We start from the raw sequence: 25,453 nt of genomic DNA, 5'->3' as shown, positions 1-25,453 counted from the left end.
TGCTATCCACATCCAAAGAAAGAACTATGGAGTTTGAATGCAGATAGAAGCATACTATTCCCTCTTTTTTTTTCTTTATTTTGTTTTGCTTTCTCTTTCTTGTGGTTCCTCCTATTGGTTCTAATTCTTCCTTACAACATGACTAATGAGAAAATATATTTAATAGGAATATATATGTATAACCTATATCAGATTGTGTGCCATTTTGGGGAGGGAAGTGGAGAGAGGAGAGAAAAATTTAAAACTCAAAAGCTTATGGAAGTGATTGCTTGATAACTCAAAATAAATTAACAAAATAAAAAAAAAATCTCTCTCCTTACTTCTTGGCTGTCTTTTCAACAATCTTCCCAGCAGACTTGCCACCAGGATAAGAGACCATGTCCTGTTCATTTCTAGAAATTCTCTGGGGCCCAGTATCCTGATTGGTATGTGTTTCACATCGGCCACAACTGTACTTCATTTCATGCCCTACTCTTTGGTTATCTTGAAAACTCATCAGAAACCTTTCTGGGTAGGTTATACCCCGCTTCCCCCATTCCCCCCCACACACTAATACTTCCCCTCTGCCTTGCCCCAATCCCCATCACCAAATTCTGGAAGTTCATGATCAAATCAACTTGCTATTGTTTTTGGAAGGGGTGTGTCAATCTATTCCTCAAAGGCCACAGGGCTACACTCACCATCCCTCACTTTTTGGACTAAAGTGATGCTCCCTGACCACCACTCCAATCAGTGTATTATCTCCCTCATTAGAATATAAAGTTCTTGAAAGCTAAGTTTGTTCTTTTTTGTTTGTTTGTATTCCTAGCACAGTGCTTATCATATAATGATTAGTAAATGATTTTTCATAAACTCCATACTTCCAAGTAAGGCAACTGTTATGATAGCGGCCACCCTGACACATCACTCAACTCCTTGGCCTCAGTTTTCTGCTTTGTGAAATGAGGAGTTTGGACAAGCAGGCCTTTGATTTACCTTCCAGGTCTTGGTCTATGATCCTATGATTCTATGGATAGTCAGTCAGTCAACAAGCATTTCTTAATTTACCAGATACTATCCTAAATGCTGGGGATACAAATACAATCAATCAACAATAACTCTACCTTCAAGGAGCTTTCATTATCGTGGGGAAGACAACATATGAAAGAAAGTAGAGAGGGACATGATAGGCAAGGTAGGTTTGGTGTGGAGGTGGCCAGGAAGTACCTTTGGTTCTAGGCAAGACAAGACAAAAACTCATCTCTCTGAGATGGAGGTCTCAGGAGTAGAGTTCAAGGTTGGGATGGGGATTAAGGGGGAAGGATAAAGATGATGTTCCGAGTGCAGGCAGCATGTGTGGAAATGATCAGGAGGTCATTTTCCCAAGATATTCATATAGTGAACTTAAAGACTTACTTTGGTAACTTTTTCACAGGGACAGTCTTTTGCCTCTCTTTGTATCCCTATTGCTTAGCACAGTGCCTGGCACATAGTAGGTTCTTGATAAATGTTTATTGAAATAAATTGTTAAGTTGATTCTACTCAAAGTTCACAAGATTGCAAGCAGTCTGAGGGGCACCACACCCATAGATGTATGGTCTCCCCTTCTTAGAATGCAAATTCCTACAACATAGACTGCTTTAGCCTTTGCATTTCTATCACCCATACTTAGCATAGTACTTGGCACATCCAAAGAGCTTAATACATTTTTTTTCCATCATTCACTTGCTCATTCATTTGTTCCTTCATTCATATATTCATCAATAACATAAATATACATAATATACATAAATAACCTAAATCACTTCTCTTTTCTTTTTTCTTAAATACTTCCAGTTAAACCCTATTTTCATTTTTCAGAAGAGTTCACTTCCACAGCTTCATGGTCTTCCTATAAATGTAAAGCTAGTGCTTGATCCCAATTATCTCCTAATCTGTTTCCAATGAACCTGAGTGTGGTATTAGAATGAATATGGCAAAGAAACGTTTGTGCAATCTTCAACAGATTCTCACATGACAGGAATTCAAGGCCCCCTCACTACCCTGATTTCTTTCTTCTGGATGCTCTCCAGTTTATCCATATCCTGTCTAATATATGGCACTCAGAACTGAGCACAACACTTCTGCAGTTTGACTAGGGCAGATTATAATAGTACTGTCACTTCTTTATTCTTGAGTTGCATAGTTGAAATAGGACACTTGTGCCTCTTCCTAAAGGGACTTTAATTTTCCATAACATCACAGAGCACTTCTGGATCCTGTAAAACTATCCTGAATACCCCAGGGTCAATAGAAGTCCCAGGTAGTAACCCAGGGGATGACTGAGCAGCCCAGAGGGGGTTTCATCTTTAACTTGACACCAAACATAGACTCTAAAGTTGCTGAAAGTGGGAGTGGGAGTGGGACATGAATTGTTCATTGAATTTCCAGTTTGTGCAATATGCTATCCATTGCACACAAGGATTCAGATGTTTTAAGGGGGTAGCTGAATTATTACAGTAGCATTTTTAGCATGGTCAAGTCTAAATGTGAATTGTCGTTCTGCTTGTGAATATAGGTATTACAGGAAAATATTTTGTAAATGTATTAATATTTGAGTGAAAGAAAAAAAAAACATTGTAAGTGTTCCCTGCCTTATTACCCTACATATTATCTAATACCTATTACTCTTATGCCATTGCAAGACCATTCACTATGCAAAACTAGCCTCTAAGCACAGACTCAAGTTAATATTACTATACAACATCAAAGCTGATTGCTTTCAAATTCTACTATGATGAAATTGCTCCTAACTCTTAGATTCCTGTTGACTAAAAACATTTTCAATAAAGAGTAAATACTTTGTGCATCTTTAAGATATTAAATGGATGCCTTTTCCATTTATCTGTTACTGCTTAGATCATAGAATTCTAGGACCAGAAATGATCTTAGAGATCTCATCTAATTCTCTATGTTTTGTAGATAAGGGGAAAAATCAGAGAATTAAAGTAACACAGGGAAGTTAGTGGCAGATATGTCAATGGCAGTCTTTCCACTTCACAACAACGATGACAACATAGGCATTTCCTAAGCTCCTTCATTAAGAAGAAAAACTTGTCTGGCTTATAGAGAGATATTCCCTATATTTAAAAGCATCAGACAGTAAGGCTTTCTTTCATGGGAATGAAAGAACTGGAGCTGGAAGAAAGCTCAGTGACTACCCAGTAATTGTCCAGCATCACACTGTGTCCCCACCCAGTACCTGCAGCCAACGTACAAGGAAGCAACTTCTTTTGAGGAGAGAACAAGCCATTGCCATCAACTGCCAACCAACTCTCATGCGCAGAGCAGGCAAGCCATCCATGATATAATAGCAAGGGAAGCTGAAGGAGAGATGACTTGAAGGTAAGTCATACTAACACCACTTTGTCACTTTCCTTGAGATCTGGATGGAGAAATACTTGGGAGTAGTTGGGTCTTAGGTCTTGCTCCCAAGGCCACTGATCCTATGCCCAGTTCACACAGCTATCAATGACGGGATAAATTGCTGTAGAGAAGGGATCCACTTTTTTCACCAAAATCAATACTAACTGCTGATGAAGTGCCACTAATGGACAGCTAACTTTAAAACCACGGGAGTATTAGAACTTCCTGGACCACCAACCCCATTTCTAGCCCATCGGTTGTAACCAAAATCCTTAGAATCACCTGTTAGAGAGATGTTGCCTAGAAACAAAGCTAATAAAGGTCCAGAAAATAAAGTTATTGCCACCTTGGTCCTGAGCACTATCAAATGGTTAAATGTTAGAATTGAATATGATTTTATCAGTGGAAACTCCATTAAAGAGGCATCACCAGTTGCTTTGATGCTATGCCATGGGATCTATCCATCAAATTTTGCAGCTGAATCCTCCTATATATGTTGTCTACCCCCATTAGAATGTGAGCCCCTTGAGGGCAGAAAATGTATTTTTATTTTGTATCCCCAATGCTTTACACATATTAAGTGCATAATAAATGAAAATTCATTCATTCATACTAAGTCCAAGCCACTGTGCAAGCAATTGGTGATATAAAGATGAATGTCTATCACTCCTTGCCATCAAAGAACATATATTCCATTCTAGAGATAAATTAAGATATACACAAAGTTATAATAATTTATGAAGGGAGAAAATACTATTAATTAAAGAAAGGATTGCTAAGGAGATGGCAGTGATGGTAGGTAAGGAGTTTTAGAAGTGGAAGTGAGTAGAAAATACATTATAGACATGAGTCACAGCCTCCATGAGAGTAGGAGGCTAGCTATAGGAGGCTAAATTTGGAGGATTCAGTACATAGGCTAGTTTAGCTGGAGAATGTAGAATATTTGAATGAGGAATAATGGGAAATTAGTCTATAAAAGGAGCCTGGAGTGAGACTGTGAAAGGCTTTAGAGGACAAACAAGAGTTTCTATTTTGTCCTAGAGGCAAAAGGGAACCACTGAAGATTCTTCAGCAACAAATTACATATGTATAATTTAAGAAATTATTTTGACAGTTACATGATATGTAACTAGGAAAAGGTAGAGAATGGAAGTAGGAAGATCATATCATAAGTCATAAAAATCTAGGCAAAAAGCAATGAACTATGATTGTAGCCATATAAGTGAAGAAGATGGAATAGATATAAAAGATATAGAAGTACAATTAATAGACATGGTAATTAGTTGGATATAGGAGATGAGAGAGAAGTGTCAAGGATAATTCTAGGTTTGTAAATCTGTGTAACTTGAAGGTTGGTGATGCCTCAACAGAAATAGAAGCTTGGAGGAGATGGGAGATTTTTAGGGGAGAAGACAATTTGCTCTAATTGGACATGTTGAAGTTGAGGTATCTGAGTAGAACTGTCCAACAAACAACTGGAAATGAAGGAGAAGAACTCAGGAGAGGGACTATGAGTATACAGACTTGGGAGTCATTTGCACAGAGCTGATAAGTTGAACCTGTGCTATCTAATGAGATACCACCTGGTGGAGTGGTGGGATCAAGTAAAAGGTTTCGCTTGTTTTGTTGTTACTGTTGCTGTTGTTGTTTTGGATGGAGTAGACTGAAACATATTTTTTATATGGCAAGGGAGGAGCTAGTAGATACAGAAAAATTGTAAATGAGAGAAGAAGAGTGATAAAAAATAGCAGACACCCAGAAGAGTTGAGAGTAGATAGGTTCAAAGGAAAAAGTAGAAGCACCTCTCTCCTTGGCAATCAGAAAAGCAATCTCTTAATAAGAAACTAGAGCAATGGAAAAGAGAATAGGGGATGATGTTAAGGGGTTTTTGAAGTAAAGAATAGGAGAAAAGAGGAATGTTATGACAAGAGGACTTTATTTTCTCAGCATATTAGGAAATGAAGGTCTCTGCTCAGATGGTGAGGGGGCAGATAATTTAGGAGACCTGGTGAGAGATAGGAAGACATGAACAGCCTGTAGGTGGAGTAGAAAGTGATAAAACAAAATTAAGTAAGTAAGAATCAAAGGATTTCTATGTGGCAAGGGCTTAAGTGAGCTTTAATAGCATAAACTCATAGTGAATCCAGTCAGCATGACTGCTTGACCTTGTCCAATGACATTCAACATCCTGAGAGTAGGAATGGAAAAAGTCTCCATCTAATCTCTAAGCACAACGTCTAATCTAAGCACAACATATTTGTCTACATTACCTAAATAATCCAGAAATGATACAGAATTTTCTTTAGTTACATCCTAGACAAAACACATTAACCTAATCCTCTGTATAAATAAGTAAATGTGTCCTGGAATATTCTATTCCTCACATGCATATATAAAACCTGAACATCTAAAATATTTTCTACTTTCGTTCATGGACTGTGTACATAGTTGATATTTAATAAATGTTTACAGAATTGAATTCATTGAGGTGAGATATTTTCTTTAATTTATTCATTCATTTGTTCATGTAAATTCAATGCTGCATTATTTTTAAACAAATAGTTCTTGTTTGGAGAAAAGCCCAATAAGTCAAATAATAAATATTTCATCCAATACTATCAGTCAAAAAGTAAATATATGCGGCTATTTTGTTCACAAAGCAATGACGATCATTCAAACATTTTCAGCCTAACTGGATACAATTCAAATGTCTTATAGATGATGACTGACAATATGATGAGAAAATTTTCTTTCTGATTTTTGCCTTATGGAGGCTGTTCATCTGGCTTTTCAAATATGAGCAGCCTTTCAAAATTTTGTATTGTAAATGAAAAAGAAAAGAAGTCTAATGTGAAACCACTCTCAGTTGCATTTGGTAACTTACCTCTGTTTCTTAGTGAAAACATTTCCCATATCACCCAAATGGCTGGTGTTAAGGGGAAAGTTTTTAAAGTCTCCCATCATTAGGCTTGCAGAAAGCATTCTATACCTTCACAGGTTAAACTGTCAGGCCATAATGTTGAAACTGTCATATTTTTTCCCTGCCTTGATATAATACTAGAGAGCACAAATTTCTGATAGAAGCCTCCCTGCCAGCTCATTCTCAGCAACATTTTCTTATAGTAAACAGCTAAATAATCATATAGATTACCTAGACAAGCAATTATCAATTATCTTTCTAGTTACATACATTATCTGGTCTTCTCCAATACAGGGTAAAACAGATGAAAACAATCTATGATTATGACCTTTTCATATGAGATTTATTTAGATTCAAGACAATTTTCCAGGAAGAATCTGATAAACTGATATTCACATTTGACTACTCTAAGGGCTATTTACTGTATATCACTGTAAAATAACCAAGTGATAGTGAAACAAAGGTCCAAAGGCACCTTTGCCATTTAATACAGAAAGGCCAGGAGAGATGTGCCAAGATTACCAAGGTTTGGGTTTACATATTCTTATCTTATCTGCCCATATCTCTAGACATTAGTTAAAAGCACGTGCCCCCTTTCAAAGGACAGAGTAAAAGCAGTGTTGGCATGCATTTTAACTTGTTGCTAAATAGTGTTCTCTACATTTCATCATATAAATAAGCCCACTAAATTAGTAAAAAGAAATCTATCAATGTGCCTCCACTAAATTAGAAAGCATTCTTCCTCTAATATAACCAGTGAATGAGGTGTAATTTTAATTCCACATTTTCTCTTTGAGTAAATATTTTGGAAGCAGACATCTGGCACCATAAAATCATTACTTATTCCTAGAATAACCACTTTATCATGTCTTACTTTTTCCAGGTACAAAATAATTTATTCAATTAATTACTTGAAACCTTGGCTCTTAGAAAATTATCTCAAGTTCAAATTCCTTAATCAACCAAATGAACCAATACTCCCAAATATAGTTTAAATCTTATCTGTGATGTCAAAAATATTAATACTAATACTCTAATCTGAAATTTAGGCTCAAGTCTGCCAGAAACACTTTAATTTATCATTAATGTATATTGAAGCCATTTTGATAGCAAAAGAGATGTGCAAACTGACAGTCTCTCCCCCACTCCCCTTGCTCTTTGGCATGACTCATTGCTCCAAGATTTCATTTATAGGAACATCCACCTATAGATAACAATTATAGGAATCATGACCAAGGAATATAATGAGTCTTGGCTAACACTTCATCCCATTCCTCCTTGATTTCTTCCCTAGAGGAATTAATCCTCCCATGAGATTTGAACATCTCTTCCAGTAGATTATGATTTCCATTAAATCATGGTCTCCTTGAAGGGACTGTCTTTTGTTTCTCTTTGTACCCCCAGCACTTAGCACAATGTCTGGCATATAATAAGTGCTTAATAAATGCATATTAACTAATTGATCATAGATCTTCATTGAGCATCTAAATGAAAGCAAGCTGAGCAAGTGTTTCTCTTTCAAAGGAAGAGGGTATGTATTTTGGGTGGGTCCTAGCACTAATGGTTTCAGTGAATGAGAAAGCAATCTTAAGTAATCTTTGTTAAATTTGTTAAATTTCTAGTTATTGCTCTCAATACATTTGCCTAATTAAAGATCTTTGCTCTCAGTTTGTCATTATCTATCAGTTACCCTTCTAGCAGATTATTCTCAGAAGTCTAGAAAGATCTTTAGAAATTATATATATATATATATACATATATACATAATATCTTTAGAAATTATATATATATCATATATATAATACTTAATATTTTTCAGAAAAATCAAAGATGAGGTCTGAAATGTTCCACAGTGATATCACCTTGAGTCAACAGCATTTGACATTTGGATATAATTTTTTTATTTAATTCAATTCAACAAATATTTATTAATTACTTACTAAGTTCTAGGCACTGTGATAAGCACCAGGGATGCAAAAACAAAGCTAAATACTTTCTTTTTTAACAAATTGTTTTCTTCTATTAGATTTTGTACCTCCTTTTCCATTTGGCCCATTTTATTTTTTAAGGAGTTTTTCTCCTCAGTGAGTTTTTGTGTCTTCTTTTCTGTTTGGAAAGGAGTTCCTGTTTTTAAGGAGTTGTTTTCTTCGGTGTACTTTTTTTTTCTATTTGGCCAATTGTATTTTTAAGGATTTGTTTTCTACAGCTAATTTTTGTCCTTCCTTTTCCAAGCTATTGACTCTCTCTTGCATACCTCTCATTTATTTTCCTAGTTTTTGTTGTACCTCTCTTATTTGACTTTTAAAATCCTTCTTGAGCTCTTCTGAGAAGGCTTTTTGGGCTTCAGATCAGTTCATATTCCCTTTTCAGGTTCCAGATGTGGGTTTATTGGCAATGTTGTCCTCTTCATAATTTCTGCCTTGATCTTCACTGTTCCCATAGTAAGAATCTATGGTACATTTCTTTTTGCTCATGGTGTTTGCTTATTTCCCAGCCTTTAACAAAATTGAGCTTTCCTACTGGGGAGCAGGGGACACTGACCCAAGCTTCTTGTGCTGGGAGCCTGGGGTCTAGTCACTGGTTTTGTGAGCTAGGGCCCCCAGTGTTGGCAGTTGGAGGCTGTAGGATTCTGGCAGTTTACCTGGTGCTGGGTTGGAATAAGCAACACTGGGGCTCTAGGGGTAGGGTTGGGTAGTCTGGCCCCTGGAGGTTGCTAGCTCCTTGCAGATGGATGTTTTGCTACTGAAGGATGTTTCTCCACCTGGGGCTTTCCCTCTTGGAGTTGTGTTTCCCAGACTTTTGCTGAGGCACCAGGAAACTTGGTTTCCAGAGAATGCTATGGCACGTGGTGGTTTTCTGAGCCCATTTCTACTGGTCCCCCTGCCCATATTGAGGCACTCAGGGGTCCTGGTGTTGGTGCTTGTCTGCTCCACCACCTGGGCTTCAGGATCTCCCCTTGGTATGCTGAAGTGGGGCTTTCGGCTAACTTTCTGGGACATCTCCCTTTCTGTACTTCATACCCTCCCCTAGGGCAAAAATGTCCTTTCCCATTAATTCCTCAAGTTTCCTGGACTATAGGACTGTTGCACCTTTCTGCTGGTTCAGCTGTTCCAGAGTTTTTACTGTGGCTATATTTTCTGGGCTTTCAGAGGTTGATAAGGGAGGGTAAGAGCAACTTACTTCTTACTCCGCAATCTTGGATCAATAGTCTCTACTTTCAAGGAGCTTACATAAAACACATATAGAGATTTTCCTAACAATGGTGGAAGAAATGTCAAGTGATACAGAGGAGAAAAATCACCTGGAAAGGAGTCAATTAATCAAGGATTTATTAATCATCTAGAATGTGCCATAAACTGTGCTATTCTTTGAGGATGCAAGGAAGAAAGATGAAATGAGCTCTACCTTAGAGGACATATTAGTCTAGCCTGGGGAGACAAATCTTACGTACATACATATACACACATATATGTACATATACACACATATATGTACATATAAATATGTACATATACATAAATATACACATAGACATAGACACGTAAACACACACACATAGATATATCTATGTGTGTGTATGTGTGTATGTATATATATATATATATATATATATATATATATATATATATATATAGAGAGAGAGAGAGAGAGAGAGAGAGAGAGAGGGAGAGAGCAAATATACACAAAATAATTGATGGAGGAGGCAGTGCAGCCAGGAGCATCAGAAAAGCACCCAGAAAGGTAGAATACAGTCAGATTGGGAAGGGCTTTAAGCACCAAACATCTGAGTTTACATTTGCTTCTAGAGGTAATAGGGAGTCACTGCAGTTTACTGAATTACTGAAAGTAATGATCTGACATGTCAGAAAATCACTTTGGTATCTGCAGGGAGAAAGCGTTGGAGGGTTGAAAAGTTTGAGTTGGGGATACTAATTAATTACTAGTTAGCATTCCTATAGCTCTTTAAGATTTATAAAGCACTTTACATATGTTATCTCATTTGCTTCTCATAACAACCCTGTGGGGTAGGTGTTACAGATGAGGAAAATGCAGCTTCAGAGAGACTAAGTGACTTGTCTGGAGTCACTCAAGTATTCAATTTCCCAGTTCAATGCTATATTCATGATTCCAATTAGGAGGCTAATACAACAGTCCAAGATAAAAGGTGATTAGAGTCTAAGCTATGGGGTTAGCCATGTAAACTGGAGAAAAGGGAGAGATTCAAAAGAAGAAAAAGAAGAGGCATAAAGGACAAATTCACCTCAAAATACCTAAGATGAGCAAAGATTTTAAAGGGATACATAGAAAAGACACAAAGAGGAATAATGAAATCAAGAATGAGTACAAAAGAGTTAAATGGGGGCAGCTAGGTGGTGCAGTGGATAGAGCACCAGTGCTCGAGTCAGGAGGACTTGAGTTCAAATGTGACCTCAGACACATAATGCTTCCTAGCTGTGTGACTCTGGGCAAGTCATTTAAACCCAATTGCCTCACTAAAAAAAAAAAAAAAGTTGAATAGACTAGCTGAAGTCTAGCAAGAACTGAGGTTTGGGAAAAAAATTCTAGGGATTAAAAAAGGGGAAAATCTTTAAAAATAAAAAAATGTTTAAATCAGTTTTGAAAATTTTAAATAATTTTTAAAATTTACTTTGAGATTCAAGGGAAATGAAAAAAGTGCAGTGTTTTATAGAGCATAATGGTTATTAGTATTATATATAATTAAAATTCTTTGTAAATCTCCAAAAGGTCTTTTAGTTATATTCAGAGCAACACCAGGGAAAAGAAAGTTCTGCTTTTTACAGCGTATAGTGTAATAGTTATGGATTATAGACAGAAATCAGAATTTATCTCTTACTCTACATATATGTTCTCTAAGATAGTTATTTTCAGGTTAAAAAAGGTAAAACTAATATGGCTAGGATAGAACTGAATCTCAAGATAGTTAAAATCTTATGACTATACCTAGTTGCTCTAAATCAGTTTAAGTCTCTTGGCATGGACAAATAGTGTCCCAGGGTCCTAGAAGAATTTATAAGCCCCAATTGTCATTATCCAACCTGACATTAGCTGTGTGACCCTGGACAAATTATTTAACCTCTGTTTGTCTCAGTTTCCTCAACTGCCAAATGAGGATAATAAAAACACCTACCTACCAGTTATTATGAGGATGAAATGAGATAATATTTCCCAAGTGGTAAGCAGAGTTCCTGGCACATAGTAGGCACTTAATAAATAAATGTTTTATTCCTTTCCTTCCTTCTTCCTACCTTGTTTTTAACTGGGGGAGTATGGGGAAGGAAAGGTTAGAAGAATGATATCAAAAAAAGAGTGCCATTAAAAATGTTCTGAAGGAAGGTTAGAAGGAGGCACAGTCAAGCTAGACAGTTTTGAAAGAATTATGGAATTTTTACATACCATTTAAAAATGTAAGCAGTATGAAATGGAGATTCATGGTTCCTTGGGCAATCCTGTGTGTGTGTGTGCGTGTGTGTGTGTGTGCGTGTGTGTGTGTGTGTGTGTGTGTGTGTGTGTGTTCTGCTGGGTACATGAAAAAATGCTCTTTTTGGTGTTTAGATTTAGAATAAAAAATAAAATTTAAAGAAGTAAAGAAAAAGAAAATATACCAATCTGTTCAACATATGGATGGAAAATCATATAAATGAAGGAAAAAAGGAAAATGAACAAATAAAAGAATTGGCATTTTAGCTCTCCAGAATAAGGTCTATCACAACTCATCTAAAAAGAACTTCTGGGGGCAGGTAGGTGGTGCAGTGGATGGAGCACTGGCCCTGGAATCAGGAGTACCTGAGTTCAAATCTGGCCTCAGATGCTTAACAGTTACTATCTGTGTGACTCTGGGCAAGTCACTTTACCCCAACTGCCTCATCAAAAAAACAAAAAAATAAAAATAAAAAGAGCTTCTGATATCATCATGAAAATAGCTTAATCTGTATAAAAATCTTTATTATTCACAGTAATAATAATAACTTACATATGTATGGTGTTTTAAGTTTTTCTAAGTGTATTACAGAATTAATTATTTTTAACACTTTATTTGCCCCTTAGGCTTAATGATGCCAAGCCTAAAGTTCCTCCTCTCAACGAAACAAAATAGGAGTAAATAGCTAATAGAATACTTTTCCATTTGAAAAAAAATAAGGCTTTCTGTTGTATTTAGACATCTTTTCCTTTTAAAAATGGAATCTAGCTAGTTTAAGAGCTAACTGGAGAATTCTGAGTTGATGCTGAGAGATGGGGAAAGGGCAAACAGATCTGAAGATGTAGCAAAGAATGCTATATCCTTTACCCATAAGGCAGATCTTTTCCCCTGAAGGAGGTATTTCAAAAATCCAGCAAACCAAGACTTCAAGATTTTGGTCACCTTCCCATTTAATCCTCAGAGAGTCAGAAGCTTTCATTCATTCTAACACAACTGAGATTACCAAAATGAAGACTTCTCTAGAGAAACTTAGGTTGACTCATAATTTCCATAAAGCTACTTGCATCACTTTCTCAAAAAGCCACCTGTCAGGCAATAGAGAATGCAGAACCCTGAGCTGAGTCGTACATTTGAAGTATACCATGTAGTACTTTTTCCCCCTACCTCTTTCCAGGGCTTCAACTAGATAATATGTAATGACTAGGATTTAAGTATCACTTAAAAGTTGGTCAAGCCTCAGTGATACCCACGAAGACAAATTTACCGGGCTACATTGGGATTTCAAATTCACCTTATTTATTACCCTTGCTACCTTCCCTTTTTATAGTTGTTACTGTGTTGTTTTCATAATATAATACCAATGAATATCTGAAGATGTGAACCTGCTGGCTTGGTTTTTGTTTTTGTTTTGATGCTGTTTTGGGAATTTCTGAATGCCTTTTCCTTGTTATTCTGGATATGCTATTTATCTTGATACACACACACACACACACACACACACACACACACACACGGGGAGAGAGAGGGAAAGAGAGAGAATTTGTCCACCGCTGCCTCCTATTTTAGTATTTAAGTTTCAAGATTTCCCCCCATTTGACCTAATGATCCAATTGCTAGAGATATACACCTCAAAAGTCATCAACAAAAAAGGGTTGATGATACACAAAAATACATATAGAAATACTTGGGTAGCAAAGACTTCAAAACAAAGGATATGCCTATCAGTTTGGGAATGACTAAATAAACTGAATGTAGTAGAATATGACTGCTATGAGAAATGTTGAACATGATGAATATGGAGAAACATGACATGAGTTACATGAATTAATGTAAATTCAAGTAACAGAGTGAGGAAAACAATATATTACAATGGCTAGCCACCACAAAACAATAAAGAAATTACTGTTGCACAATTACAAAGAACAAGCTTAGCTCCAAAGAATATATGTGGAAAAAATAGTTCACCAAATTACTTTGTGGTATTTTGGGGGAAATGGGGGAGGGAGGATGGGTATAGGCATATAGAATGATCAAGATAATATTAGGTTTTTCTAATGGATTGTAGTTTTGCTGAATTTCCCCCCTTTGTATTTTTCCTTTATTTAAAAAAAATGCTTTATTTTAACAGATAACTCTATGGGAGGGATATAGGTTAAGTTTAAGTGATGTGAAAAAAATCAATAAAAATCTATTTAAAAAAAAAACAAAAAAACACCCCAAGATTTTTCAACTTCAAGGAGATTGGTAATATTGATCTAAGGGCAATATTCTTCCCATCATGTCATCAAAAACACAAGATTTTTACTAAGAATCTTCATGAAACAGTAAACTCCTGTTCATCCAGCAAAGTTATTGAATAAAATATTCTAGAATCATCATTTTTAGAGCTGGAAGTGACTCTTGCTCCCAAAAAGATAAGTAGTTTTCAAATAATTGGAATCTAATACAAATATATTTAACACAATGTATTCTGAACATAATTTAAAGTTACTTTCATGATTCAGATGGTTCTAAAGGATCATATATTATGTGTATATATCATCATATATCAAGATGGTAATTATGATAATAAAAGTACAGTACTTTATTATTTCAAAAATGCTTTCACATGTTTCATCTTATTTTATCCTCAGGACAAACCTTAATATTTTCATTTTATAGAATAGGAAAAAGGCTCAGAGAGTTTAGTGTTACAGGGTACATAGTGGTGCTGAACCTACAAATACAGTCTTCTGACATCTAGTTAATATTCTGTCTATCACACCATTCTAAGTTACTATGAAGAAGACATATAACCATGTTCTACTATTGATGTAGAGGGTATTGAATGCTGCAGTAAATTATGATATGTTGCAAACATTGCTTTTTTTTTTCTTTGAAAACTCACCAGCTATTTTCCTTGTTATTTGTCTCTCTCACAACAGGATGCAGAAAAGTGCTGCAGAAAATTTCCAGTTATCTGAGTTTCTTGGTTCAAAAATGATCTGTTAATTGAGGCTCAAAAAGGATAATAAACCTGCCCAAGGCCAGCCAAGTCTTAAGTGTCTGAGTAAAATTTGAACCCAGGTCCTCTGACTCTCCAGAGGCAGAAATACTCTTTCCATTATATCATGCTGTCTTACATATGCTGAGTAAATGAAGAAGTTGAGGTAAGGCCTGATTAAGAGAATTTTTAGAATTAAATCATCAACGGACCTGGTACTAGAATCTGCTGTTCAACTTACCTTCCCAGACTTACTGTAAGTACTCCATTTCATGCATCTTATGTTCTAACCAAACTTCTTCTTGCAAGACTTTGCACACCCCGCATTGCATCTCCTATCTCTATGTCTTTCTATAGGTTGTGCCCCATGCTTGGAAAGCATTTCCTCCTTGCTTTCACTTCAAAGCTCAGTTCAAATATCACCTGCTAAATGAGGCATTTTTTGATTCCCTTAACTGCTAGTGCCTTATCTTTGCCCACAAATCCTATCCTCTTCTGAATTTCCCTATTGCCATTGAAGGCACCACCATCTCTCATTCACCTATACTTAGTACCTACATGTCATCCTCAACTCTTCATTTTCAATCCCCATCCCCCATTCAGTATAGGAACAAGTCCTGTCAATTTGGCCTATATAACATCTCTGGTATATGTCCCTTCTCTTCTTTGTCACTGTCACACTGAGGTCCAGGTCCTCATTACTTCATTCCTGTACTATTCCAATTGAGGTCTCCCTACCTTAACTTTCTCCCCACTCAAGTCCATCCTCCACTCAGCTGTCAAATTAAACTTCCTAAAACATGGATTGACCATGTTATTCCTCCTTTTCCCCTCTCCCCCTGCAATAAATTCTATTGAATCCCTATGTGCTCTAGGATGGAAAATCTTCTATTTGGCATTCAACATCTTTCACAACCTGCCCCTTTCCTATATTTCCAATCTTTGTACACCTTAACTCCTCTTTATTCTTCTTTCTAAGTATTCAGAAATCCAGTGACACTGGTCTCCTTGCTGTTCCTTATTCAAAACACTCCATTTCCTGACTCTGGGCATTTTCACTAACTGCTCTCTGTGCTCAAAATGATATCCCCCCTCATATATGTCTCCTGGATTCTCTAACATCCTTCAAGTCCTAGCTAAAAATTCCACCTTATACAAAATCCTTCCCATCCCCCCTTAATGTTAATCTCTCCCTCTATTGATCATTTCCAATTTATCCTATACACATCCTGTTTGTATGTAGTTTTTTTTCATGTTGTTTCCCCATTAGACTATAAGCTTCTTGAGACTAGAAACTATCTTTTGCCTTTCTTTATATCCCCAGCACTTAGCACAGTAATTGGCACATAGTAGGTGCTTAATAATTACTTGTTGACTAACTCTTGTCCAAAAAGAGCATGTTGATTTTAAATACATATTCATGTATATGCGATCTTCCCCAATAGAATGCAAGCTCTATAAGGGCAGGGACTTTTTCTCTCATAATAGATATATTAAATCTTCTTGGTTGAACAACAATAACAACAATAACCTTGTATATATTAACAACTCTAGAATATCAGAAATGAATGGCATTAATATGAAAAATGCTAAGAATAGTCTCTTATTAAAATAAACTCTATTGTTTGGCATTTATAGTAAAAATAAATCCTCCAACTCATGAGACAGATGTAAAAGGCAAACAGAAAAGAAAAAAAATCAGCAGGGTTCTATTTTTAAAAACTATTCATCCCAAAACAGCCTCTACCCTTTTGCCAGCAGAATGTACATTTTCAGGAATTCACATTTAAATGTTATTTCTAAACATAATCAAATTCAAAATTTGAGATGGAAGTAAAAAAAGTATAAAATACAAAACCAAAAATTTCTAGTTACAGAATGAACTTTTAAGTATAGCCCCAAAGTGAATGAGTTTAAATTATTCTTCAAATGAAGTATTCCTATTTTTCAGGAGAACCACTTTTCTCTATCAGAGGATGAGAAACTAAGAAAATAGATTATAAAGCTATTTCTTAACATGACAGTTTTGTTAAACTTGGAAAAGACAGGCATGTCTGGAAGAAAAGCATCAGAAATAAAGTTGGATGGAGTCTAGCCTTTCGGTATTTGTGAGTTACTTAGTTTAACTAAATCAAATCAAGCCATCATGTCCTGTTTTGTATCTACTGGCAAACCAGGTACCTGAAAAATAGACTTTGGGTCAAAGCAGTACCAGGGAAGTGAAGAAATATTACCTGTTGAATCATTGAATTGTTCAAGTTCATTTAGCCATTTTCCACAAAGTCCTAGATGCCCAGATGGTTAATAGATCTACTGAACAGAAGAGGTGGTGAGCAGCTCCAATGTTCCTCTCTGATTCTTCATCGTGGGGTTCGGGTGAACCTGGGTTCTCCAGGAGTATAGACAGAGGAAAGCTCTGACAGTTCTCAGCAAATGGTTGACTCTGGGACTAAGCCATTCGGAACTTTGCTAGACTGATCTTTGGATGACAGCCTGTTGCTGGGCCCTTACTCAAAGCTTTTCCAACTTTGTATGAGATGCCAGACCTTCTTATTCTCCATTGGCACCCGCCTAAGGTACTCAGGGTCACTGCCACATCATGATGACATATTGCAATAAGATTTCCATGGAGATTTTTATCCTCTTTTCTCTGTTACCTACTTATCTTTTGCTCAGACATTCAGCAACATAGAACATCTTAAATTTTAACTGGTCAGTCAATCATGGACAACAAAGATTCATCCAGCACAGTCCTTTACTCTAATTTCAATCATTATCAATTATATAAATACATTCATATACAGGCTATCTCAAAAGTTTTAAAGCAGTTTTAAGCTGCAATAGTTTAAACAAATACACATACAGTGATTTTGAGCAAAATTCCTTCATCAAGGCAGATGGACACCTCTAACCTCTAGAGTTACCTAGAAAAGTAAGAGGTCAAGTGACTTGCCCAAGGGCACATAGAGTGGGACTTGAACTCAGGTGTTCCTGGTTTTAAGGCTTGTTTTATGGTAACTATGCTGTACTATCCCTCCCCTCTCTGCCCCCTTCCATCTCAGAGAAGGAGAAGAGGGGAAAAATTGGAAGTGGTCATCAAAGGAAATGAGATATTATTGCAATTTATTTGAGAAGCAGCATGGCATAATGAATAGAGCACTTCACCTGGAGATAGCAAGATCTGGGTTAGAATCCTACCTCAGACATTTTACTAGTTGTTTGACCCTGGCAAGTCATTTTACCTCTTTAATTCTCAGTTTCCTCATCTATAAAATAGGAATAATGTTTCACAGCATTGTTGAGAAGATAAAATGAGAAAATACATGTAAACTGCTTGGCAAACACTATATTAATGTTAGCTATTATTATTTTAATGAAGTCTTTCCTTATCCCCTCAGATTCTAGCACCCTCCTTGAACTATGTGGTATTTAATGTCTTTATATTTATTCTGCATATATGTACATATGTAGGTATATATGCATATCGATATACATATAGTATATATGTATATGTGTTTGTATACATATACATTCCTACCCCAAATTGTGTGTATGTATATATGTATGTATATATATACACACATATACATGTTATATATAATTATATAATATATATACATACATACATATAAGTTGTGTGTATGTATGTGTGTGTATATCTTTATCTGCGTATCTAGTTTCCTACAGTAGAATATAAGTAGGGATAATTATATCAGTAAGGATAATTCCATTGTATCTGCTATACCTAACACATAGATAGTGCTTAATAAATACTTAATTTTTTTAAAAATTAGTGTATGGATTCTATTTTTGATTTCTCAGCAAATGGTAAATGGTTTGTCATTTATGTTTTATGCATCACTTTCATTTTATTTCAAAGTCAAATGTATAGTTTTAAATTTAACTAAAATGACTCATGCTATACAGCTTAATTTTGCTTGTTTTAAATGACGTGCCCAAAATAAATGGATTTTGAAATCATACAAGCAGATGAGCCATAGAAACACTGACCTCTGACTCAACTTGCCTAACTGCATATTTGAGAAATAAGGTCTCACTAGGTCAATAACATGTCATCCACATATAATATAAAGGATAATAGCAATAACAAATATTGAACTGACATAATTATTATAACAGATACCATTAGGGAAATGGATGATCAAAAAAGGAGATACATTAGATATGGGTAGAAAGTGAAAGAGAGTGCAAGTGTATCATTAGTATAGTAGGTCCCCAGGATGCTAACTGAATCTCTGCAGGTGAACTTTTGGGAGGACATGGACAAGAGGCCCCGTGGGTGAAGCACAATCTGTATCATTAAAGGACTGTCCACAGTAATCATGTCACAGCCCCCTTTGACTACCTAAGTACTGATAACCACTCATATTCACTCAGTCTTCTACGTTTTAAAAGGCACTTTCTTTATAACAAAACTATGGGATAAGTTGTATGTGTGTTATTATCTCCATTTGATAGATACAAAAAATGAGGCACAGAGAGGGTGAGGGGTATATTCATATTCACCTCGCTAGTAAAAGTATGAAGAGCAAGACTTGGACCCCAATCTTTTGATTCCAAACTATAAATCATTCTGAAACAATGTATCCATCTCAAGAAAGTTAAATTGCGCCAAAGTGACCTCTATTGGTCTTGGAATCACAAAACAGAAATCACAAATGATTAGTCTATATTCTTAACTGGTAAATGTCATCCAGCCTTACAGCAGGTGAGAATGAATGAGATTGCATAGAGTTTGGCTTAGCCTCCAAAAACATTATCATTAATTTTATTATTGGTAAAGCTCAAAAACCTTCCTATACTAAGCCTCTTCTCTGGTGGAGGTAGTATTAGTAGGATGAATTTAGCCAATTGCAAATTTGTTTGCTATTAATTTCATCTTGTAATTTTTTTCTCCCAAATCAGATTGCTTTAACTTGGCTCGAGTTAGTGTACATGCTCATTATTCTGGTGAGAAACGGACACTTTCCACCCCCTCCCTTCTTCCTGGCCTCATTCTCATTCCCTACCATACACACTCCCGAGCAGTAAAAGCAGTTTTCTCCAAGGATCCTCTCGTCCTGCCAAATAAAGCTCTTGGCAGGGAGGACCTTCCATGACAGTTTGTATTCTGGTCCTTGGAAAAATGGCATGCAATTCCAGTGCATGCCTTTTGTGAAAGCATATGGGCAATACAAGATAGTATATTGTAAGAAGTGAGAAATCAAGATAATGGGTTGAAGAATGAATGCTATTTCTTGTTGCCACCGATAGCCAAGATCAAATTTAACCCAATCTGAATATATACTCAGGGGGAAAATATTTTGAGAAGAAAACTGGTTTAGAATTAACTTCACAAACCATGAATGTCCATGTTACATTTGTGACTATAATGCCAGGGCTAACTACATAAAAATGTCACACTAAATAATGCAAATACAACATAAAAATTAATAGGTTTTGTGGTCTTCTTAGTTTTAAAATGGATATGAAATGCTGAAACAACCACACTGTTTAAAAATAAGCAACACAGATATTCTCATTGTTGGGGGGGATTTTAGATTTTATGTACCTCTTATTTTAATTTTCCTCCATGTGAATCAGATGATTTGAAAGAGGCTATTCTGAAGCAGTGGGCCATTTTCTCTAAGATGTTGTGTACCCTCAAAAAGAGCTAAATCTTGGAATGTTGTGTAGCAGCACTAGTTCAGATGCTGCAATATTCTTTTATGTAATGCAAATAAGGAGATTCAGTCATGCTCATGGACCATTCACCATATCTGTTTTACGGTACTTTCACACTACTTTGTTTCTGCAAGAAGTAACTTGATTTGACTTAGGAGATCAAAATTGTTAACATTTGGCTCAAAATGAGGGTACCAGAAGCACCAATATCTGATAAGACTTGCTCTGTGTTAGCTCTTAAATGGGACTGATCAAGAACTACCTACGGTTTTAAAGAGATCGGTAGACTCCTTTGTTCTCTCACCTAGGTTCAATTTAAAAGCAAGTAGGATAAAGGCAACAGGGGAAAATATCTGGGACCGACCCTTAAGAAACCTCTCACAATGTAGTAAAAAATTTCACTCCCACATCAGTCCTTTCCCCCTCCTAAAGAAGTTCATTTAATTCCATTTTATAAGAAAGAGCTAACAGGAAAAAAAAGAAGCCAATTCATTCTACTCTCAGTGATCACGTTGTCATTATCAAAGGTCCCTCAGAGCTCCAGAGGTGGCACTGAGGGACCCCTCCAAAGCAAGGAGTTGTAAAAGCAGATTGGCATGCATTGGTGTTCTCCAAAAGGTGTGTCAGTGCCTGAGGAAAGTTGAGTATTTCCAAGGACCACAATGGCCCAAAGTGAAACACCTCGAAAAGGAGGAAAAGAGCAGGTCAAGTCAGTACATTACAATACCTTAAGAAGCCTGACAGATGGGAGAAAAGCGGCATGGCACAGCTTCCTAATGGTCCAGTTTAGTGGGCGATGAGCATCAGTTTGATTCATGACTCTTTCCCAATTCCACCAGGAAAAAAAGGAGCTGTCCACCTGCAAATGCTTAGAAAACCCAGGGTGCCCCACAGTTCTGACATGCCAGGGTCATCTCAGCACTCTGCAGTCCCGTCAGGGCAGGGGGTTTCCGGAACTTGGAAGACTAGTAAAGGGGTTCTGCCTTAGCCCCCGATCCTCCTTAAGAAAGCAACCTCCTGGCTTGGAGCAGTGGTGTTCATGCATACCAAATGGGGCTGAATGGAAGCAGCCAGCCTGCTGCTGCTGCTGCTGCTGCCACGGAGGGGAGGGATGCACGGTTTTAAAGGAGAGGGACAGCCTGCACAGAAAAGCCTGCAGTAAAGGCAGCCCACCGGCTAGCGCTTGTACTGTCTCTCCTCCAGTCTCTTCAGAAGAAAGGCAGGTCAGACATGCAGGGGGAAGATGAGCCATTTGCTTGGCTCTCTTGGTTTGGCGGGGGAGAAGGGAGCCTCGGAAAGAGAGCATAAATAAAAGCTAGAGCCGGGGGGACTTCGACTTTCTTTCACAATGCATCAGTGAGGAGCTATAAACCCGTAAGGGGGAGGGGCTAACACACCCATCCAGAAGGGATGGATCTCACTGATAAGACCCGATAAATTCTCTCCCTCTGATTTAGCTGACACCATAAATTGAAAGCCACACTCAAATAAAACTAAGTCCACTGCCCCAGCATGTCTCAGGATTTTTCCTTGCAATCATCAGCAGGCTTTGCCCTGACAATGATTTATTTTTATTTATCTTTTGTTAAATGAACTCAGTTATGAAAGACTCTTTTCATAAAAAAACTACAACAGTGTATTCATATTTCTCTTAATGTTAGCAATGAGAAAAAAAAAAAGGTATTTGTCTTACAGCCTCCTAATCTTCCCCTCTAGAATGCTATTGGAGTCTACCATTCTTTTTGAAAACTTTAACCCTTATGATTTCTTGTGGGAGGTGGGCAACAAAGAATGGAGTTTCACTTAAGCTTTGCTCCCAACACTTGCCACTTCATCCTCAATTTCCAATGAAGGTTTCATTGCTTCAGAAGTTAGAGTATGTAGTCACTAAGTCTCCAGTTATGGGGGAAATATAAGAGTTTTTTGCTCTAAAAGCTGGAATCAGTTTCTTGCAATGATAAGGGATAGCCAGGAGGCTGATAGTAGTAAGAGGAATTTTAAGCTTCCACTCATGGCTCTCCAAGACTACCATATCGATCATGTTTCCTTTTGGGGGGCACTGTCTCAAAGGAACATTTAGGAGAATTTTATACCCTGAGAGCTCTTTCATTTTTGCTTTTTCTGTTTTATTTCCCTCCCCATTACAATGCTTCTCTCTTCCTAATTAACTCAAAGAAAACTTTAATTTATTATTCCATGATTACTGTCCATGCTTTAGGGAAATGGATTAGCAAATATGATACTATACTGAAGCTGTGCTGTCATGTATATGTTATAAGGTATATTCATCCCAGATGCCATCTGAGTTTTATTTCCAGAAGTGCTAGAGAGTGCTAGAGACCATATTATAGCAATGTTTTACGTATACTAAAGTTCTGTGACAGGGACCTTAGTTTATCAGAAAATACTACTTACTTGAAAATCCAGTCCACTTGAGAATTTAGCACTATGAGACAAATATATCTTATGGGCTTCTGTTAACGAGTTTTATTTGTTGTTTTTTAATATATTCAATCAACACCTGAGTACCCACTATGTGGAAGAACTGACTTATATTGCTTATGGTATATGCTAGGAGTCTAAAAGTCCAGATTCAGGTGGAAGATCACTAAAAGTCTGTATCAGGCCACTTTATACTTCCCAGATCTCTGCAATCTGCATAGCAACTATAACAAAATATAAGATGGTAATGAAATCAAGTGAAACTTGTCAAAACTGAAAACTTCCTATGAATGATCATAAACTGAAGAAAGCTTATAAAAGAATTGCCAGGGCTTCATAAAGATGATTATGATTTTCACATGATATACAGAATGCAGCAGTGTTTTTTTTTCAACTATAATGTAGCCAGGATTAGAAATATCCTCCCTTGGAACAGTGTCTTCAACAGGAGCAGCTGGCTCCCCCTTTTAGGACTTTTCCATGAAGCACCAGGAGGTAATTTGAATTACCCATCCCAAATGCCCCAGAGGAACATAAAGGAAAGAGGGAAAACTGGGAAGAAAATGAGGGTATTCCTTTGTCTTAACTCTAAAAAGAATGCCAGGGTGACTGGGAAATACACTGGCCCAGAAATCCCATAGAAGGTACTGTCAGCAAGAGAATACAAATAGCACTGATTTACCATAACTTTGTATGGGGTTGAAGATGAGACACAAAATAAGAAAGGAGTTTCCCATAGCTTTATGAGAACTTTGGTCTGAGATCCATGCAAAATATTTTCAAAGTAATAGGAGTACTCTGGCCTAATGATTGAATTTGAGGTGTGATTAACACATTTGGGTAAAGTGAGAGGTAGCTCCAGTGGTCATTCCATACAGTCCAGTGGCAAGAACATTGATCCTCTGGAGAAAAAGGATGCCATTCTTTGGTCAATGGGAGAATTGCAGACATCAGCAAAACATGGGAGACAGGCAATGTTGAGCTACCAGGGAGCAGGGAATAGAGTTTCAGGAGGCAGAGCTTTGAAGAACAGTAGTCCTAGAAACTAAACTACCAGGGGTGGAGCTGGAATAGTTTACATCTACTCAACAAAAGGCAAAAAATGAGGAAAATGAGTGGGATTTGGGAGAAATAATCACCCCTGTTAATGACAGCTCTGAAGGAGATGGGAAACAGCAAACCTGGACCTCTGGGCAGGCTCTAACTGTTAGAAAGTTTCCACTTACATGAATCCTAACTTGCTTTTCTTTAACCTTCTACTCTCTAGAGACAAGCAGATGTCCCATCCATTCTTCACATGGCAGCCTCTGAAATAAGGCATTTAGAATTTTCTATGATCCTATTTTCCCTATAAAAGTAACAGAACCCATTCAGCAACACAGTCTCTATAATCCTATACTACACCTCTTTTTTAAAACTGATTTATTTTTGGTCAAATAAAACATCTAGGGGTTGTGAGATAAACAGAAAGATTTATTTGTGGAGTACAATGACAGTAGTCAATTAGTTAGTCAATAAACATTTCTTAAGCACCTACCATGGGAGACACTGTGCTAAGCCCTGGGTGAATCAATGTAACAATAATATTGTTACAGGAAGGTACATTTTAAGAGTCCCAAAAAACTCAAGTTTGGCCTCCAAGTTGCCACATTGAAGTCACACAATCTTTCTTTTGAAAATGTTCTTTTTTGTTCATTGAGTAATTACAGGCCCATCAGGTCTACAATCTCAAATGCCCTGCTTTGGAAATGTCTTGGGATGCCTCTCAACTATAAAAGGGGCTGCAGCAATGAAGCCACAGAAATCAGCAAAAAAATTACATTGAGGCCAGGTGGCAGATAGCATGCAAAAAGCCTATTATAGAAATAAATGTGTTTGGTACATGCAATAGTTACAAAGAATTCCTACATAAATCTTCCCAATTTATGCTAATATGAATTCCAAATTCAAAGACATCTGGACATTCATTAAGCAGATGTTTCCTCACTTTCTGTATGTATAGAAGGCACAAAGTGGTGAAGAATGTGATAAGAGGCTGACTGAAATACTAGGAATTTACCCAGTGACACAGTTTGTGAATGATTTCATTCCTTTCAATATACCATAATCTCAATAATAATACTCAGCCAATTCTTGTGACTGTCCATTATAAGAAGGATGGTTGCAGCAACTGTTCTCTTTGGTATGTGCTTTATAGTAATTCTTTATTTTGCCTAAATGCTACTTAAAGTCATGCTTGTTCTGCTTCTCTACTTCCATCAAAATGAGTTAGGTATAGTGTAAAATAATCTTGAATATAGTTTTTTTTTTTAAATCAGAATCTAGTTCTGGCATATAGTAAGTACTGAATAAACGCTTGTTGATTTGACTTGTTTTACCTTAGGAACATGATGTGATTTTCTACCTCAATATTTTAGAATTGTGATGTAAGATTAAAATTAGAATTAGTTTATAATCTAAAATTAGAACAACTCTGATCTCTATCTGTGTAGTCATTGAAGTGCTTTGGAGATTCTCCATTTATGTTATAGAGGGCTTGGGGACCCTAGTCACCAAGAATAAGTAGAGGAAACTTGAAACTTGTAAAACAAAGTTTCTT

At 36.7% G+C, this 25,453-nt stretch overlaps 1 protein-coding gene across 1 annotated transcript in view; it reads right to left on the bottom strand.

Annotated features, from left to right (window-relative positions):
- TRPM3 (transient receptor potential cation channel subfamily M member 3) overlaps positions 1 to 21,315 on the bottom strand; it is a 696,557-nt gene extending 675,242 nt beyond the window's left edge. Inside the window, 2 exon segments of the mRNA XM_027839430.1 lie at positions 21,140 to 21,276; positions 21,279 to 21,315. Coding sequence (XP_027695231.1) covers positions 21,140 to 21,276; positions 21,279 to 21,315 — 174 coding nt within the window.
- Positions 21,316 to 25,453: the final 4,138 nt, after the last annotated feature.

The sequence above is a fragment of the Vombatus ursinus genome, unplaced genomic scaffold (assembly GCF_900497805.2).
Source record: "Vombatus ursinus unplaced genomic scaffold, bare-nosed wombat genome assembly UNPS02014832.1, whole genome shotgun sequence".
Classification (NCBI taxonomy): Eukaryota; Metazoa; Chordata; class Mammalia; order Diprotodontia; family Vombatidae; genus Vombatus; species Vombatus ursinus.
This window is presented reverse-complemented; position numbering and strand designations above follow the sequence as displayed.